Source organism: Mycteria americana, chromosome 6, assembly GCF_035582795.1.
Source record: "Mycteria americana isolate JAX WOST 10 ecotype Jacksonville Zoo and Gardens chromosome 6, USCA_MyAme_1.0, whole genome shotgun sequence".
Lineage (NCBI taxonomy): Eukaryota > Metazoa > Chordata > Aves > Ciconiiformes > Ciconiidae > Mycteria > Mycteria americana.
In genome coordinates this window covers 53257522-53276773 of record NC_134370.1, presented here as the reverse complement: position 1 = coordinate 53276773, position 19252 = coordinate 53257522, and the positions used below count along the sequence as shown (strand labels likewise).

The 19252-nt window shown below is 37.2% G+C and overlaps 2 protein-coding genes across 14 annotated transcripts in view; one reads left to right on the top strand and one right to left on the bottom strand.

The window, feature by feature from the left end:
- Positions 1-5447, top strand: part of ENTREP2 (endosomal transmembrane epsin interactor 2) — a 189300-nt gene extending 183853 nt beyond the window's left edge. Inside the window, exons 13-14 of the transcript XR_012776232.1 lie at positions 3730-3909; positions 5364-5447. The gene's annotated coding sequence lies outside the window, so the exon portion shown is untranslated. The remainder of the gene's footprint in view (positions 1-3729; positions 3910-5363) is intronic.
- Positions 1-19252, bottom strand: part of APBA2 (amyloid beta precursor protein binding family A member 2) — a 110379-nt gene that overhangs the window by 4673 nt on the left and 86454 nt on the right. For 11 of the 13 annotated variants that reach the window (XR_012776231.1, XM_075505865.1, XM_075505860.1 and 8 more), the window contains 6 exons: positions 18674-18760; positions 11311-11496; positions 7657-7836; positions 5469-5681; positions 4526-4645; positions 4059-4136 (listed from right to left, as the gene is read on the bottom strand). Coding sequence is in view for 12 of the 13 variants with exons in the window: in XM_075505865.1 (XP_075361980.1) it covers positions 4059-4136; positions 4526-4645; positions 5469-5681; positions 7657-7836; positions 11311-11496; positions 18674-18760 (864 nt within the window). In the remaining variant the exon portion in view is untranslated. The remainder of the gene's footprint in view (positions 1-4058; positions 4137-4525; positions 4646-5468; positions 5682-7656; positions 7837-11310; positions 11497-18673; positions 18761-19252) is intronic. The other 2 variants (XM_075505870.1, XM_075505871.1) reach the window with 1 other exon arrangement.

The window sequence follows — 19252 nt, the reverse complement described above, 5'->3', positions numbered from 1 at the left end:
TTCCCTGACAGACTAGACAGCTGCGTATTAGCTAGAAATTGTTGGTAAATTATTTCAGGAGACTAAGCTCATGCAGCACATAAGGCAGAAAATCTATAGCTTGACTCTGTGGAACTGAGCAGAGCTTAGCAGTGCTGAGATTTACCTTTTGTTTACTGAGAAAAACCTGTTCTTGGAGGAAAAGAAATGAGTGCATCCAATGATGGCTGTTTCTGCAGTTACTGTCAATGGTTAGAATCATATGCCAAGAATTATTTGCTGAGATCTAGTAATTTGCTCAGAGCTAAATACAAGTATGACAAGATGTGGTTTGTGTCCCAGTGAGTTTGTAATCTAATTCAGAAACAGTATGTGGGGAGATGGCCAAGCTGAAATATACTGAAGGTGAAACATTGTCTGTGGTTGACCAGAATCTTCTCTGTATGACACTAGCAGTTTCCTTTAAATTCCTCTTCACAAATAACAATGCTATAAAAAATGAAATCCCTTCTTATGCAAAGTTCAGGTTGTCTGGTATAGGGAGCGAAAATATATAGTTATTCTTTGTTTATAAAAGGCCTTTCTCAGCTTTCTGAAAAAAGACTTTCTCCTGCAGTGAGACTTCTCTTCCACCATGCTATCATTAGTGGGTGAGTTTTACCGACTGTGGTTCATAAACTATTTCTGATGGACTGTTATGGATAGAGGCACTATCAGAACACTTTACAGAACTGCGTCTTGAATTTCAGTCACATACAGTATATTTTTTTGCAGGTAGTCTACCTTCTAATCATATAGCTGATAAGATAAGCTGTACTACATAGATCTTCTCTGTTATAGAAAGCTTCTCAATTCAACTCATTGTTAGAATAACAGTTTGCTCCTTGCTGTTGGGGATTGTATGCAGTGATCTGAAAGGACAAAAAGCAGAATGTGCCAAAAGAAACCCTGTAAATATATTTTTCACAGTATAAAAGAAAATATAGAGACAATACAGCCAGCTGAAATAAAAGCTTTCAGAGCAAATGGAAATGTGACCTCTCACCCCACTGGCATAAAGAAAAGATAATGGCTTGCATATCTATCCAGAGCACCTTTCATTGTGTGGCTCTCAAAGCACTTTTAATACCATCAGTGATTTCTTCTTTCTAACAGCCTCAGACATAGGAAGTGGTCTCTTATCTTCATTCAAGAATGCGATCCCTCCAGGGAAGGGAGTCAGCTTCCTTTTTGTGAGCATTAACTATTTTAATGAGGTAGAAAGAGAAACAGACACAGAGCCCAAGTGGCTCTGCCTAGCCTCACAGATCCTGTTAAGCTAGAGACAGAGTGCAGATGTAAAGAAATATACTGTACTTAAAGCACACATTTACGTGGCTCCTGTATTTGCAAGTGGCTGACTCAAAGCAGCCTTAAGACTTTGTCGCCAGCCAGTGGAGCCATGGCAGATTAGGCTGGCAAATTTAAGCTGAGCAGTACCACTAAGTAAATATGATTCTGTTCAGCCAGGACTGTTTAGCCTGCTATACTTGTTTAACATGGTGACAACTGTAATATTATTAAATAAAGCATGACTGATCCGGATCTTCTTGTAAGCAAGAGCCTATACTCTATTTACTGTGTAAACTGAAGAAAAAATTTTTCAGAATGATTTTCAGAAGGTGGCTAATAGGTCACCTTACGTTCACCTCCCCATCACACAACATTCATACTTGTTTCATGTGTATGCACAATATTTCTTTTTTTTCTTAATGTTTTGCAGTTCAAATTTTAGATTCCTTTTATAAATATGCAATGAAACTACATCAGTAGCTTTCAAGAGCCATGAAGAATATTTGCATCATTAGTGCAAGAGGAATTTTGCAAAATTAACACTGATTTATTCTGTTGTGCTGTTCCCTAACTGAAACTTCCAAAAGCTAGCACTACTAGTGCTCCATGAAGCACAAATTCAGGCTTTGCATTGATTAAACTATACAGAATACACAAAGAAAACAGTCACCTGCAGCAGCCCAGTCTCTGCATCTTCGGGATACCCTATGCAAGCAAAACCCAGCTCGGATAGTACTTTTGTATGTCCAGGTCGTTCATGGGCTATTCACTAATACAATAGCTGTACATCTTGCACAGATGAGATAGGCAGGGTGAAAAGGAACCACTGCAAGACTGCTGTCAGAAGAGGCACAGAAATAAGTACCAGCTGCACGCATAATGAGGTAATGGCATAGCAGTAGGAGACATTTTATTATACCTGTTCTGGCAAGCCATTTATTTCTTCACTGTGCTAATGCTGAGCCAACAAAGAATAAGGATATTATTTCTGAATCCTGTCATAATTTATAACAATTGCTGGCAATTACAAAACTGCTTTTTAAAAGTTCAGTGTCAAATTACCAGAGAGGCATACTTTGCAGAGTCATATTTTCAAACATTAAGTGAAGTAAGAGAGAGTTTATCTGAGGAAGGACTTACAGGCCCAGAAGCTTATCTATATAGCAGCCTAACAAAAGATGTTAATCTCCCCTTTTTGTTCATTGGCTTTCATATTCAAACACAGACTCTTCATAAATGAAATGTATTACAAGGCTTTCTTTTTTTGTTATCTGAGAAGGATTTTTATGCTGAATTTGGTAAACTTTATCTTGGATGTCATCTAAATATTGCTCATTTAACTGGAATTAATTACGACCATCCAGTGTGGTGACTATAACAAATGACCAGAAGATGGAGGGAGCACGTTATGAAAGAAAACAACCAGTCTGCAGAATTTACTAAACTAAGGCTCCAATTATGTAGGAGATTATTAGCTGGGACAAGATGAATAGATTGTCTCACAGACTCCGTATCTACCTCTGTCTATGTGAGGACCTGATACGCTGCTTCTAATTCACCTTGGTTTGATTCTTTCCCTCAGCCCTGGCCCAACCCCCACCAATGCTTTGACAGGCCTAAGAGAGTTGATAAACGCACCATAGTATTGGTCATTGTTCCTTAAATATATTTCCCTCTTTTTATCATAGCACCAGCTGAACATACTAGATTTACAAAGGATAGCAACTAGGAAATAAATCAGTGCTATATGTGTTATATGCTGTTCTTGGCACCCTCTGTGAGACCTTGTAAAACCAGACCCCATCCCTTTCATTCTTTTTATACCAAGACTTGAGATTTGCTAACAGAGCGAACTACCAGCAATAACCATACCCACTTAACATACACCTACATGTAGGTGAAAGGGGATTAAGCACAGGCAAAGGAGGACAGAAACATACCACACACCTGACTTTTCTGTATTTTTTTACAGACCTCTCTCTACTCAAGTGTCAGAGCATTAATCCCAAACATGACAAATACTTTAAACCTCTGCTTCTAAAGGACATCAACCTGGCATAGGTATCACTGCAGAGTGCTTCCAGCTGGACCAAGGCTTGTAGTGGTGTTCTTTATACCAATCTCTGCTGTGACCACAACATGATACGTGATCTTAGGTAGGAACACTTAAAACTTGGGTACAATAATAACTTAGAGATAGCTAGCAGAGCTGAAAATCCACTAATGAGCCATCTGTTTGCTAAAGCACAGTAAGACCCATAAACCATATCCTATAGAGTTACCTGCTACTCTTCCAAGGGTGGCAAACAGAAATCTGGCAACTTCAATCGATGAGTTTCACAGAACAGGGGACCAGAGCCCACAGTCCTTTGTGATGTGGTTTTCTGTGTGAGCAGCCTGATTATTTTTTTTTCCTAGACTGGAGGAAGAGGAGATGGTGACGGTCCTGCACTACAGACAGTCCCTAATGCTAGTATCAGCCCCCAGAAAGGCCAGGTGACTACCTGAGCTAGTTGTGTTGGGAGTTTGCTTTGGAAAGGTATCGGAGAATGGCTTGGGAAGGAAGAACTACAAGAGGAGGACCCTGAGCTGCACTGGGTAAGTGTTACCTGCCACGTTCATTCCCCTGTTTGCTGCTGTTATTACAGGGAAACTGCAGCATGCAGAGAAGGGATACCTGGGCCACAACCTATACAATTACTTGTAGTGAGAGGTATTTAGTTTTAACCAGAGGAGGTCACAATTACCTTCCCTTGCCCACTGCCACGTGATCCAAATAAATTATGCACAGCAGAAGAAAAATGAAAAGTCTTAGTGAGTGTGTGCTGAAATTTAAAAAAGAGAAACAGGATCAGAGCTAAGATTATAATGTTATAATTGTAAAAACCTGTTTCAGTGTAACTGTTTTCCTTGCAACTCTAGCACACTAATGACAGAGGTATACATGAATTAGCTGATCCAGATATTGCATCAAACAATCTGGACTATAAATCTTGTGACTGTATTACATAGCAAAATCCCTCAAGAATGGCAGCACTCATTCTCCTGGTGTTGTCCATTTGCATTATATGACTCAGAGATGTGATTATAAGGTTTTGATTAATTAAGGGATCACAGTACAAAAAGTGAGGTCATGTGCAAGGATTTTTTCAGTACTTCAGTGTGTTTCTTGAAAGAAAAAAAACCAAAACAATCACTGAACACAGAAACTTACAATTCCATTCTGTACACTGAAGCCCAGCTGGTATTTTAAGTCTGGCCGTTTTATGAGGACAGTAGTAACAGGAGGACAGCTGACAATGTTCAGTTTGACTTGTGTCTGATTCTTGAGACCCTGTAAGATATTCCAAAAGTTAGTATTTCTGAAATGGATCTTAATTTGCTCTTTCATTAGTGATTTCCTAATTGCAGGAGTGTAAAGCAGCTGATCTGAGAAAGAACAGCTAGAGTTAATAGAAATCTGTTGTTAACTTAGAGATACATTTTTCTGTTTCATTTATTCCCAAGCTATTTGGCCCAACAAACATATCAAAACTTTGCCTTTAATTACTACAGAAGCTTCAAGAAAGTTTTCAAGAAAAAACAAAACTAACTACTGCTTACCCTTTACCAGCATCTGGCTAATTAATCTCCTGCTACTGCTGCTCTTGGTAAATCTGCAGACATTAGCTTTAGTCTCAGTGATTAAAGATAATGCATTCTGAGATGCCATCATGTCTGGGGAATCTTCATATACTCACTTGATCTGCCCTGCAGTCTACCAGCCTCCAACCATTTCATCTACATGGAGGCCAAAGAAGTATAGTAGATTTTAATCCTCAGATTTTAATTTGGAGGCTGTGGGGAAGCCTGAAACTTTGAAGATAGCTAAGTAACTTAATTTAGGCAAGTTTTTCAGACCTGGCCTCGTTTGTTACAGTCCAGTAACAAAGCTGCAGTCAAATTCTCCAGCCCTAAATTTCTGTACATTATCACTCCTGAATATCTTGTTTCTAATTCTACTTTTTGTTAATGACAGATTACTTGTTTTTTTTTTTTTTTTTTTTTTTTAGTGATACGAAAAGTCGTATCTGCTGGAAATCTACAGGGTCGCTTGTCAGAATATTACATCTCTGCTGGCTTACAATCTACAGCATATAGTTGTAAGTTCGGGGTACCTTTATGATCCCTTGGCATGTTGCAAGAGGTAGACCAACTAAACTGGTCCCATTAATGGACATAATTTGGTCTCCAATGCTTAGTTTTCCTGAACGGGCGGCAGGGCCTCCATTCATCATGTTAGCCAGGATAACGGTGGGTAGAATGGATCCCCATCCAGATTCCACAATCACTACCCCAAGAATTTCTCCCTTCTGTTTTTCTAGCTGGAGCTGCAATTAAAAAGAAAAAAAAATGGTTTTTGCTTCAGTTTTTCTAAATTTAGCACTAGCATCTCAGTTGTTCCTGAATAACATCTACAAATTACAAAAAGAATTCTGTTCTTTGCCATTAGGTAGTAGCATGACTTCAAAAGTGCTGTTAAAACTGTGTAACACATACCTATTCTTTTCAGGGGTATTCTCCACTCGTTTGTTGAAGGTCATATAGGTCCTTATAAGAAGCAAAAAACTAACACATTGGTTAACTCTATAGGAAGTGGTGGAACTGAACACGAAATGAATGAATGCCAAAGGAGTTTTTATCCTTCTTGGAACCTGGCAGCTAGGGGAGGCTGTAACATTTTGTGGCTAAGGCAATGCCTGGAACACAGGCTTGAGTTTAGCTCCACTTCTGCCATCACTGCTCAGGTTGTCTCTTGATCTCAGGGGTTGTCTGTCCTTATTTTCAGGCAAGAATCTCTTGATTATTGTTGTTGTTGTTGTTATTATTAACATCATTATTATTAACATTATTGAATATACTTGTGCCTAGCTTGTTAATCTAAGATCCCTGATGTGCTGATATAATGTAAATGACAACTTCTCCTCAAATATGGTGATGGTAACAGTTCAGTAATCATAGCTGATCCAACTTTTACAGAATAGGAGTAAGCATTTAAGTAGAGAACATACTCTTTTACAAAATACTGGGAATTGTTTTCTTTCAAATGTGGAAGGACAGGGACATCCGTACTTATGGGAATCACAAAAGCCAGCTGACTTTTGTTGAAGCTATCTATCAAGGCTTTGAACCAATCAGTATGCCACAACTCTGTCATTGTTCAAACATCCATAAGCCAATTAGAAACAAAGGTGTCACAAAAATAACGACCTTTTTAATCACTTTGAAATGGGACACATTTATATTTTTCTGTTCTGATTCTAAGTTAAACCAAGATTTGTTCTACTCAATTTTCCCTTGTTTGCTACAAGAGAAATATTTTGTCATGCTTATATGCACATGAAAACACTTTACTGGTATATAGTGACTGCAGATGTATAAAACTACACATCAAATCATAACCTTTCCATCTGCAGGTATAGGTGAAAAATGCTGTCTTCCCAAGAACACACATGCTGTACAAAAGAACCTGTAATGCTAGGAAGAATGAGTAGAAGTAGGAAAGCTGTGACTGAAGCAATTTGCAGTTCATCTCAAAGTAAGATTGCTTTAGGACTCAGCATAGAAACTCTGACCTTTGGAACATGGGCCAAATCCCTATCACACTGCAGCAATATAAGGCAAAGCAGAATCTGGCTGCAACTGCACTTGCCACATTCTGGTTTGGAATGCCCAGTATTTGGAATGCCCAGTGACTTCTGTATGAAATGTAAAATGTGAAATATATGGCTGTTGTACAGAAAGAATCCATTACATCCAAAATCTAATGTAAACAGTTACACTTATGTAACTTGGGGCACTTAAGGGAAATTCTTGCCTTTTCATGCATTATGAGTGTGAAACTCGTGGCAGTTTTCATTTCACGTGGCAGTTTTGCTGGTGTTCTAATAGGGGAAGAGAAACGGGCCTGCTCAGTGCCACAGCATCCTGGACTTGTGGTCCTTGTATCTATTAAGTAAGAAATCAATTACAATGTGCATTAAAATGGATTTTCATCTCTCTTTCTGTATCAATACATTGGTAAAATATAAGAACACCCTACACTGTGTACTGTGAATAGCACAAGATCTTAGCTATGTCAGATGTAAATGTACTTTATTACTGTTTTGGAAGCAGAAAGACCCTGAAAATGAAAAGACGAAATTCTAAAAATTTATAAAGCTACTTTTAGTAGCATGGTATTGATGAAGCAACACATCTTGAGATGTAAAGTCATCCTTAACATGCCAAAAGATATTTCCATGAGAACTACATTCCTCTGAAAAAAATGGGTCAATCTGAAATGAAATTCCAAAACTAGTTTACCTCTTTGCAGTTTTCTGAATTGGAAAAGTGTATGAGATCATCATTGTACATCTCTTGGGTATTGATGATGTCACTGTATTCTTTCTGACTGAGATCCTCTGGGTTAATTCCATTGGCTCTTAAAAACTCTTGGTAAGCCACACTGAAAGCCTGACCAATTGACTGAGCTATCAGCTGTGCCTAGAACGTAGAACAAAACAGAGCTCAGAGAAAGGACTGATAAACAGTTTACCACTGAAAGCATAAGAAACAAGAGAGATCGGATTTTAAGACAGAGTCAAAATAAAGGATACTGCAAAGCTGCTAAGTTAGTAGGGATATAAAGTCACTTTAAGGTCAGTTGTACAGAAAGAATCCATTACATCCAAAATCAAATTGCAAACTCCATTTAAAAACCCTGCTGATCTCCTGTCATCAGTACGTTGCAGTAGCAAGCAGCCATATGCTATTTATGTACTCATTCCAATAAACACTGGAGAGTACTGGCTTTGTACCAACATGGAACAGAGCTTACAGAAAGACTGTGACAAACCCTGCTTCTGATCACAGTATATTTGCAGGAGTGATGAAAGAATGGATGCTCTGCTTGCACATGCCTTCGCAGACATGTATGCACTGATGATTTTGGTTGTCGTGTCACCTGCTGCTTCTCCACCTTGGTTTTACAGGACTGATAACACTGCTTCAACAAAACCATCTGCTCTCCTGTTACTGCCGTGATACCTGTCTCATATTCCCAGCAAACCAGTAATAGCCCTACTTACCCGTTGCACGTCTACCATAGCTATTCCCATTAACACCTTGACTAGCAATGTCAGGGATGTTTTCAAGAATGCAGCCAGAGACACGACTATAGCATGTTAATGTTAAGAACAACTCTTCAAAATCCCCTGTGTCTTTATTAATTTTTGGAGCACTTATCTGTGCATGCATTTTACTACAGTATGCAATAAAAGGTGACTTCCCATTACAGTGGACTCTATAGTGAGTACAATTAATGAAACATTACAGTGACTGGTATTTGGATGTGTCAGAAATATATATATATATTAGAAAGAAATCTACAGAAACTGACGACGATGATGATGATAATACTAACAACTTTGCACATTCAGCACACTGCAAAAGTCAACTAATTAAAGAATTATTGAAGTGCTGTAAAATTTACTTTCTTGTTCCACTAGATGGCACTGGAACACAGAGAAACAGAGGTAGAGATACATAAACGGAATTTGTAGTCAACTTTTTCTACACTTGAATTTTTTTTTTATTTTCCTATGCTGAGTTTAGTGCAGCTCACAGGAGAATGCCACGTTGAGTTTCTTATATTTGTGGTTTTCAGGTACTGTATTCTGTCATCAGGGGATATGAGTAACTCCCAATGATCTGAGAGAAGTTAATTGCATCTTACAACGTAACTCCCTAAAAATATTACTAATCAAACCCATAAAACTATGCTGGAAATGCAACATGCTTTCTTAGACAGTAGGTACATGCTAAATGCATTCTGAATGCATAGGGTTTTCTGGACAACATTGTAAATCTAAATCTTTTTGCAATCTACCAATCAGATGCACATGCTAAAAGGTGGTTTTCTTATTTCATTTCTGCTGCAGTACACAAAAGCACCAACCTGCTTGATTGGAAAATTATTTTAGAAAATCAAGGACATAATTAGCCTAGCCAGTCACAAATCGTTCCTTCATATTTTAAAACATCTTTTCAAATCTTATCAATATACCAAGAGATTTGTAGTAGTGTGGTAGGACAGAAGTCATCAAGAACATTTTTATATCGTTCCATTTTTAAAGTTTATCACCAGTCCTTATTGACTTCTTTTTTCGATCTCCACTGCCATTGCTTTCTCTGTAGTTAGTCCTTTGCTTTTGCCTCCATTCTACATTCTCAAAACAAACATGTCTAGATGTCATATTCTATTCTATTACTGCTAGTAACAGCCAGTTCTCGCATCTTCATTTCATCTATATCTCCAAGTTTTTATGGACGTTTATGAAAGTCTTCAGCATTATGTACAACTCAGAGATAATGTAAGTAAGTTGCTTGAAAAGATCACCCCAGCAAAGCAGTGGCAGAGCTGAGATACTAGGTCTGAGAACAATCCCAGTCTAGCACTCTAACCTTTAGACAATGCCATTTCTCCTTCACAGGCTTAATTGCTTTAAAATAATGAAAATGATTGCTTAGCTCAAAAAATATGCAACCTATGAGTTATGACTGTCTGAACTGAAGAACTCAATTGTTTTTTAATTAGTATGACAGAAATTATATTTAAAGCTGTTCCTATATAACGATGGTCAGAAATGTTTAGTACTGCCTATTACTAATACCTGTATCTCAACTGTCAAGTTAGAAACAGACAACAAATTTTGCTTTTTCTGTTTTAGTAGCTTGGTATTTTTTTCCATAAATGTTTTATGAAGTCCCCTGGTCTGCCACTTCAGACACAAATAGCTATATCGCTACAAAAAACAAACCTGGATGTACAATAGCAGTAAAGCAAGGTTATCTTCCTTTGCTACAAGAGGTAAGGGCATGGCACACCAGTACTTTTCACAGGGGTGAAACAGGATGCAGCAGAGATGTACAGAACTCTTTTGCAACCACTACTTCTGCAATCCTATTTTAAGAATGGCTCCAAGTTCTTTCATCTTTTGGTATTTCCGATGCAAGTGAAAATTAGAACCTAAATTCTGAAGTGGTCACTCCTTTTTTTAAATGGAATTTTAACAAAAAGTGGTTTAGGGCTAATATGGTATCAGATCTCTCTTTATGGCATAAAATGACTGAAATTATGCTTTCTGTTGTATAGATGTTCTGAGACAGTAGTGAGAATGAGTTCTTCTTAGCCTTTTACTTAAGAATTGCTAAACTCTTCTGGCCATGAAGAAAAATTTCTATAAATACAGAGAACTAAACTTTCTTAGCTCTGTTGCATTTATATAAAAATTCTAATTCATAATCTTTGCTATGGATGAAAAAAGAGAACTGAAAAATAAATAGCTGAATGTGTTCTTAAACATCAAAGGATCAAGTTGCATGTTTGAGAGTATGTATACCAACTACAGGTAAGCAAGCCATGAGGGAATAAGGACTGGGTAGAGGGCAACCTTGTGCCAGGCCCACCAAGTTGGTAGATGTTCTCAGCAATTTGGCTTCAGTTTGAAAGAGGTCCAGAAAGGTTTCACCTCATTGCCAAGTGTCTGGAGGCTTATGTGTGTCATTATGTGCCAACCCACTGAACTAAAGGATCCAATCCAGGATGAATGATCGATTTGATATCCCATAAATTAATTTTGGCCATGAGCGGCCATTGACTTCCAGACAATTCAAGTAATTAGGTACTAAAGGATTTGGGAAAGTGTTGTTGAAAGAACACAAATGATTCTATAACACGAGACAAACAGTGGATATTTTGTGACTGAGGAGGAGATGTGAATTTGAGACATGAATTTGTGGAGACAGAAAAGAGATATGAATATGGACAAACAACTGGCTAACATTTCTACAGATTACCTGTAGCTTCAATCAGAAAAGATTATTGACAACAAAGATCCATTCAAGAAATTAGATGTAATTTCAGAGATTCTGTAAATGACACACGTTGTTTAAATGAATTTAATTCCATTTACTTACATCCTCTGATTCAAAGACATGGCATATCATTTTGTATTGCTTTTTTCCTTCCTGGGCACCAGGTGTTGTTTCAATACAGTCTTGAGAAGCTGATCTTGGCATGCGGCGTCGCGCCATTAAAACCACAATGTTACCAATATCGGCAATATATGAGATTGTGCGCAGCGCATGATCCATCATTGTTTCCTACATAAAGCAAGAGAAATAAAGTTGTTCTTCATGCCTGCTGTTATTCTACAAACGCTGCATCTTCCCTCTCCTTGATGGCCTATTGCTTGAGAATGACAAAAGCTACAGACGTGCTTTCTATGGGCCCAGATCTGATGTTCTCTACGCAGTCAATGGGCCCGAACTCCAACTGAAGGCATGGTGGCTGTTCAAGAAATTGGCTTCAGTGGCAGTGTTGCTTGAGCAAATACAACATGGTTGCTACTGTAAAGCAATAATAAAGATCTATACTAATGTTTTATAACCATTTTCATACTGTTGGAAAATTATGTTTTCCTTTTGTATTGGTTTTGCTGAATGAAGCAGATCCATTTCACAATGACGGAACAAGTTTTAGGGAATTCATATGTATATGAGAAAATTTTATAATTTCCCAATTTTTTTTTAATCATGTCCTATAATAGCAATAATATCTAAGGTAGCATTTTCTCATATACATCAAAGTGGTACTTTCTTTGTAGAGCTATGAAGGCAGTATTTCACCTTCTCTGTAGGCAGAATTTTTAATACTTTTTTCTGGCTACCTACATATCTCAGATCAGTTTGGAGGGAACTGGTTTAGTGTCTGGGCTCACAGTCAAAATCCTATTCCAGGCAATGTCATTAGGCTGCCAATTCAGTTGTGCTGGGAGAACTCAACTCAGAAGAGCCGCTGCCTGTGAGAATGATTTTAAGTGGAAACTTGTCCAAGCTTCACCCTAATGAACATTTCTTATGTAAGAACACCATGAAGAGTACTAAATATAAAAAGTCTTGAAACTTCCTGCCTCCATCTCAAATCCCTGAGCTCTGCATCCTTTTAATTACTTTAGCCTTTTAAACTCTTATTTTACTTTCTGCTATTAGCAGGGAAATCTCAACCTACTACTTCCAAATGTTTCTCTCACAGGAAAACTCGTATCATATCATTATCTCTCATATCAATATTCAGTGGCTTTGATTAAGTATTGAGTTGCCTTGGACAAATGAAAACTGAGTGCATATTTGTAGTTTTATTTCAGATATATACTATTTCATCTTTTGATTCCATCTCCAGTTCATGGTTCTATCAATTGTTTCTTGTGTAAAAGAGCAATGAGGTCCCAGAAGGAAGAACCTTCAAGGACATTTTGTAACAGTTTCCGTGCACCACTAAGTATAAACTTGTAGTAAGTTTTATTATTTCTGAACTCAGCATTAAGTATGAATAAATTAATGTGGCTCAACAGCTAGCAGTCTCATTTTCATTACAAGGTTTCTATATGTAAAATAATGTTATTTTAATAAAACAATGTATGTGACATTGCTACAGTGATAATTTCAAAGGATTTTGATATATTTAGGACTGCAAAGACAAACAAAATTATATACTTGTTTACACTAATGTTTTCAACAATTATTTGTACCTTCATACAGGTTTTATTCAAGATACTGTATAAGCAACCGGATTTCTCCTTTAGGTTTTTTTTAAACAAAAATAAATAAAAAGCCACAACTTCTCTAAGTTCCCAGAAAGGCGTGTTGCTATGGAAGATGCTCCATAATGGTAAGAACCTTTTAGGTTTAAAATGAGAGCTTTAGGGATGCTTCTGCAATCAAATAATCTGATTGACTGTACTACCTTTAAGTGCCTTGAAAAAAGTCACTATTACTGAAGTCTGTGTATAATTACGGAGGAAGAGAAATCTTCCTAGGAAAAAAAGGTAACATAACTTATGTTAGTAATGCTTATCTGGCAGATATGTTGACAATTTAGACAAAATATTAGAAAAAGCCTCCTAGCTATAAGGACCCATAGAAGCCATAAAATGGTATTTTAAGGCAGTGATGATGTACATTTTTTCCTGAGGACCTTCAAGGACTCTATGTTGCTGTTCACTATGTGACTGTGCTGTCCCTCCTCACCCCCCTACTGCCCACATATCACCATCTGACTTGAGGTGCTCGTCCTCTGTACTTGGAGCAGTCAGCCTTTGCTCCTTCTGTTTCAAACAAAGCCAGACTCTACTTTGCTGTGTCCTGTTACAATGGTCACACGATGTGTGCACTTCTTGGGTGACAAAGAGGAGACTGCGGGAGGCTCATGAGAGGTAATTTCAATATCAGGCTGCCAGGGTAATTAATTCAGCTCTCAGACGTGGCTGGTGTGCTGTACTGAATCCAATCTGTTGCCATTGGTTGCACATCCTTTTTTTAAAGCAAAAAAGAGTCCAAATCCTATTTTTATCAGACATTTCAAACCTGAGCTTTATAGCTTTCTTAAATTGGATGCTGCTTACTTTAAAACCTTATGCTAAGTACTTAATTAAGATAAAGCTTTCTATTGAAACAAAGACCAAGAAATTGCCTCCAAGTCATGCTTTGTTAGCTTTGTTTTCTATAATTTCTTTACATATTTTGCCATTGTAGAGATGAACTGTTCTCTTCTTTAAGAAACAGAAAGGTACCGTCTGAAAATTCCTTCTTGCTGGGGTCATTGGTCAGTTTGGAGGGTTTTCCAGACTTTTTATTTATTGCTCAAATTGGAAACAACCAGAAGCATAATAGTTTTATCAATTGAACTAGCTTAGGATGTCCCCTCCCCTCCCCCCCAAAGAGCTAAAAACATCCACCAAATTCTGTATGAACTGGAATTAAAAAATATTTATTATTGAAACAATTTGTTTCATTTTACTTCCTGATTTCTGTTAGTTTTAAGTCAGTAAATTGCTTTCTGGTGTCCAACATATCTTTGGTTCTTGGCCAAGACTGAGGTTGTCTTTGCTGCTTTTGGCATCCACTTGGATATATATGTGGATATTTCTAATGTGAAGAAAGAAAAAATTGACTACAGGTTTTTTGTTTGGTTTGGTTTGGTTTTTAACTAAGAAGGCCTTTTGTTTGTTTGTTTGTTTTTTCTTAAATTATTTGCTAGTGGCTTTTGATATGTATCAGAATATCCCACTGCACAGCCACTAAGAGAGAAAGATTGTTCCTCAACAAGAGGAATTGTTTTAGGAATTTAAGTACAATTTAACTTGACAGAGAGAGAAAAATATAAATAATCATTGTTTCTTAGAACCACCTGTCTTACTGAAGAGAATCACTACCCATAAAATTATTGTAATGATTCTTCTCAGGCTTGAAATAAAATGTTCTATGCTTATCTCTAAACTATGAAAAGTGATGATGGTTAAGAGATGGTTTGGGGGGTGTCTCAAGGGTTGCAGGGGCTCAGTAGGATTTATAGCACTTCTCTCGGTATGGAAAAATGTTTTATAATGGACATCTCTCAGCAGGATCTTGGGAGCTCTGCAGAGATAATTGCTTTTCTGCAGAGATAATTGCTTTTCAGCAGTCTGCACTGCACTAAGTATTCTGTAAGGGTGTAATCATACATGCAGTGTGCACAAGAGTGAATGGACTGGGAAAATGAATGCATTTAATCTCACCTGCCAAGAAAATCTTTCTGTCCTTATCATCACACAGAAGTTATTCAAAGGTTTTTCTGTATTTTCCCCTTGTAGGGTTGAAAGCAGTCATTCCCCCACTCTCTCCCACCTTTTTCCTGTCTAATGCAATTACAATTAGGAATAAGGCAAATAATATATAGTGACTGTAAACATGTCTTTACTTTTGACTTACTTGTGACTTGACTTTTTCCTTTCTCACTCCATATTCCATTCCACTCTATTTTCCATTACCATTATCTCATTTTCACCCTCTCTCCTCCTTTGTTACTTTCCCATGAATCCCTCCATCTCTGCCCATCTGCTTCTCTATTCTTTCCCTCATCTCTTTTCTACTTCCATCCATTCCATCCTTGTCATCCTTGTATTTGTCCTTAGAAATTCAGCCTCTCTCTTGGCCTTTTTCAAAACCCCTGTTCTATCTTCTCCTGTCCAGATTCCCCATTCTCAGAATCTCCCCTCCTTTCTAAGGAACTCTTTTAGAATCCCGTTTGTTGTCCCTCTTGAAATCCAAAGAACACCTGAAGGAGGAAAACCTAAGCATTTACCAAGCTTTCAAGTGATGTAGTCCTGTGGGAGTGTGAATTAGACAGCCTAACACCTCAGAAGATTTTATGGAACCAATCATCTACCAGAGGCTCTGCACATACACATTTGACCTCTATATCTATCTTTTTCTCTGTTAGTTTTCCCAGTTGCTTCACTCCCAGCTTCTCTTCGCTGAATGAGCAAGAAGACAGGAGAGGCTGCTGCGATATTTCTGCTGGTTTTGTGCACTGACTGCAAGCCTGTAAAGCTGCGGCAGTCAGGGAAGAATTGCTCTCATATGAAGCAGGCGTGTGGCCAAACCTAAGGTTGCTTCTGCCACATCTACTAAACAGGTGGTCAACTTGGGCTGAATGTATTCGGTAACTAAATGCATATGCAACTAAAAAGTGGCAGGGGTGCCATTTCCTAGTGTTGCTGAGAGCAACACAATCACCAGAGCTGGCTCTGCTCCAACATCGCAATATACCTTACTGGTGCTACTCAGCACTTTGAACCCTGCTGCATGTCACTTTTTAACTGAGAATTTTACATTTTAAATTAGCTGCTACCTCATGTGAGCTATACAACACTACAGACGCATTAAAACACGGATGGCACACTGCAGAAATAGGTTTTATATAATTGATAAAGCCATGAAAGAACAGATTGTCTCTGCCAGCTGCTACACCAGCTGAAATAGACCTGTGGTAATTACACCAGTCAGGAAACTTCACTAGCACTGAAAAATATTACCAAGCCAAAAATGCAAAAGCATGCCGACAGCAATGCTAAAAAGTCATGGGAATAAGTCTCTTACAGCTCTCTGAAAGACTCACTGTAAAAAAAAAGAAAGCCAAAAACCCAGGGCAAATGCCAGAGAGCTTGTAATTATAATAATTTCCAATATTGCTATTTTCATCAGGTTGAACAGCTCATACTAGACACCATTCCTCATGGTGCATTGCATTTTATATCACTAGAAATGTCAGGGGAATCAGGAGAATAAGATAACAGTTACTTTGACAGTGTTTATGATCTGCCTCAAAGGACTTTCCTTTTTTATTTTTTAAAGGGTTGTTGTTCAGCTGAAATGCTGAACTATTTAAAGAAGGGAAAGAGTGGCTAAGATTAATCCATAATCCACAAAGAGAACTTACCTATTTACTGCCATACATTCCAACTATAAACTGTAGCTGTTCATTTATCAATAATGTAGTCATCTTTACACTGATAATTACTAGCATTTTATTTTCTGCTAATGCAAAAAGTAGTCATAAGCTTTGATAATGTACTCTTTGGATGATGCACATTTACCATGAGGTCAAAAAAAGGCTGAGCCATAACAAATAGTGGTATTGGTTATCATGGATGAAATGCAGTTATCATTGATGAAATCCATCAATTTATGGATGGCAGATTGTAAATACTGCTGCCCATGTTAGATGGGATATTCCACTCCTCGTATGGCTCCATCTCTTGGGGGTTCTACTCAAGGACACCTCAAGGACATCTGCTTATGTTAAAAGAAAAATAATCCGTTTCCTGGAGATACTATCATTACCCTCACATTAAAAGATAGTAATGCTCTCTTAAATTTCAGGAAGATGTAGGTGCCTCATGGTTTGCATTGTTAGAAAAACAAATTATATACTAATTGAAAACAAAACAAAATCCTAAATATAGAGTGCTACATTTGTCTTTATTGAAATTATCTCCTATAGTTTCAGCTCATTTCTTCAGTTAGCCATGATATTTCTGAACTCTGATCTTATACACCAAGATAAAAGTTCAATAACCATTTTCTCTTTCCATCTTCCAAGTTGTTTATGAAAATATTGAACAATACTACATCAAGGAAACATGCTTGTGAGCCTCCCTCTGCTCTTTATCTCTTTATACTGCCATCTATATGGCAATATATCAGAAATAAGTACACTCTCAGAAATTTTTTTAGCTTGCTTGTATCTAGATCATATAATCTAGAAAATATTATATGAGATAAAAGTCTTATTTAAGTCAATAGGTGATGTGTGCTGATTCTGTGCCATGGACAAATATATTCCCTGTCACAAAAGAAAACGATTGATTTGACATGATTTACTTTAGACAAATCTGTGCTGACTCTTGCTCATGTGTACTCACAAACTGCCTACAAAGGGTTTGTTTGCTCTGCTATCTTTCTGACAGTTAAACTTACCTATAATCCTTGGTCTGTTCTGCTACTAAAAAAAAAAAAGACTAAATATTACCTTTATAAGTTCTGGAAGAGTTATCATTGAAAGGATAGCATAAGGTTGCTCTAACCATTTTTCCAAATACTACAAGATTAATTTTCTAGTTTGGCTATATCTAGCTTAACTAAGCACTTTCTAAATGGTTTGTTCTTTAATGTAACTTGAGGTCTTACCATTTTTCAACTGCTGTTAGCTGCATACAGTGCAGTTTTTTAGTGAAAACTAAAGCAAAAAATGTCACTAAAATTTCCCTTTTCAAAGCCTCTCATAAGAATGAAAATTTAAAGACTTTCTGTAAGTATGATCAAAGTCTACAAGATCTTGTGAGATTATTATATCAAATATTGAGATCTATGTATAAATTATATGTATTTAATTGTAAATTCCTTAAAAAAATTCCTTCTTATGAAGATAGCCTCTTATTGAATATATATATGTACTCCTAGAAGATGAGGCTGATTATTGCTGTGGTCTCCAGATGCTTCTTTAATATGAATAATTAATAATTTACCTTAGGCAAAGAGGATGGTAGCTCAGATGTAATTTACGGAAAAATTGGAGGTTAAATTTAAAAAATGGCAAGATACGAATAGCTTAATCAAAGCAGCAAATGACTTCCCTGTTAGACTGTAAATTTGGGTACTGAAGCTGTTTCAGAGAAATAGGGTACATGCAATCTGAAAGACTTTTGAATCTTTTCCTAAATTGAATTATAGATCTCAGTAACATGCATACATTTTCCAATACATCAAATAAGCAAAAATGGTGTCAGTATTACTATACTGGCAAATGGCAAGTGTTACAACAGCAGATCTAACACTGCTCTTTCTGAGTATTCTCACAACAGTGAATTTATCCAAATTTAGTAAAGTTCCCCACTAATAGTATATGAGCGCAGTCTAATTTAACATTCATTATACTTTAAGAGTTTTAATCATAACTTACCTGTGTGTCTGCATTTAAAACTTTGATTCGCTGTGTGGAGATGAACAGATCCACTTCAGTCAAGGCCTGGGAATCTCCCTCTGAAGTCTAAAAGACAGATGCTTTGTTACAAGGGGAATTTTAATTTCCTCTTTAGAATGACAGATTCACTGATCGCTTCAAGCATAATGTGATGTGAGGCAATCGCACTGTTAAACCACTACAAAGACAGCTATTCAAAGGTGTTTCTAAATACATGCAAAGAATGCATTTATTGCATAGAAAGAGTGAAGCATACTCTGATTTAGTGGGTAAAAGTAAATTTTCAGAGCCCGTGGGACTGACAGCTCGAGTACTAAAATTCTCTATTTATAGCCAGAACAGGAGAAAGAGTATGGCTGTTCCTTCCCCACTGTCTCATCAATGCACTTCAGTACTTGAGGCACTGGAATTGAGAAAGTGACTTACTCCCCATCAGTTGCTTAGCCCATACCATCTTCAGTGAGCTCACCAAAAAAAGTGCAAGCTGGTACTCAGTACTGTGGTGGGTTTTAGGTTTTTTTAGATTTTTAGTTTAGTTTTTTCCTAGAAAATAAAGAA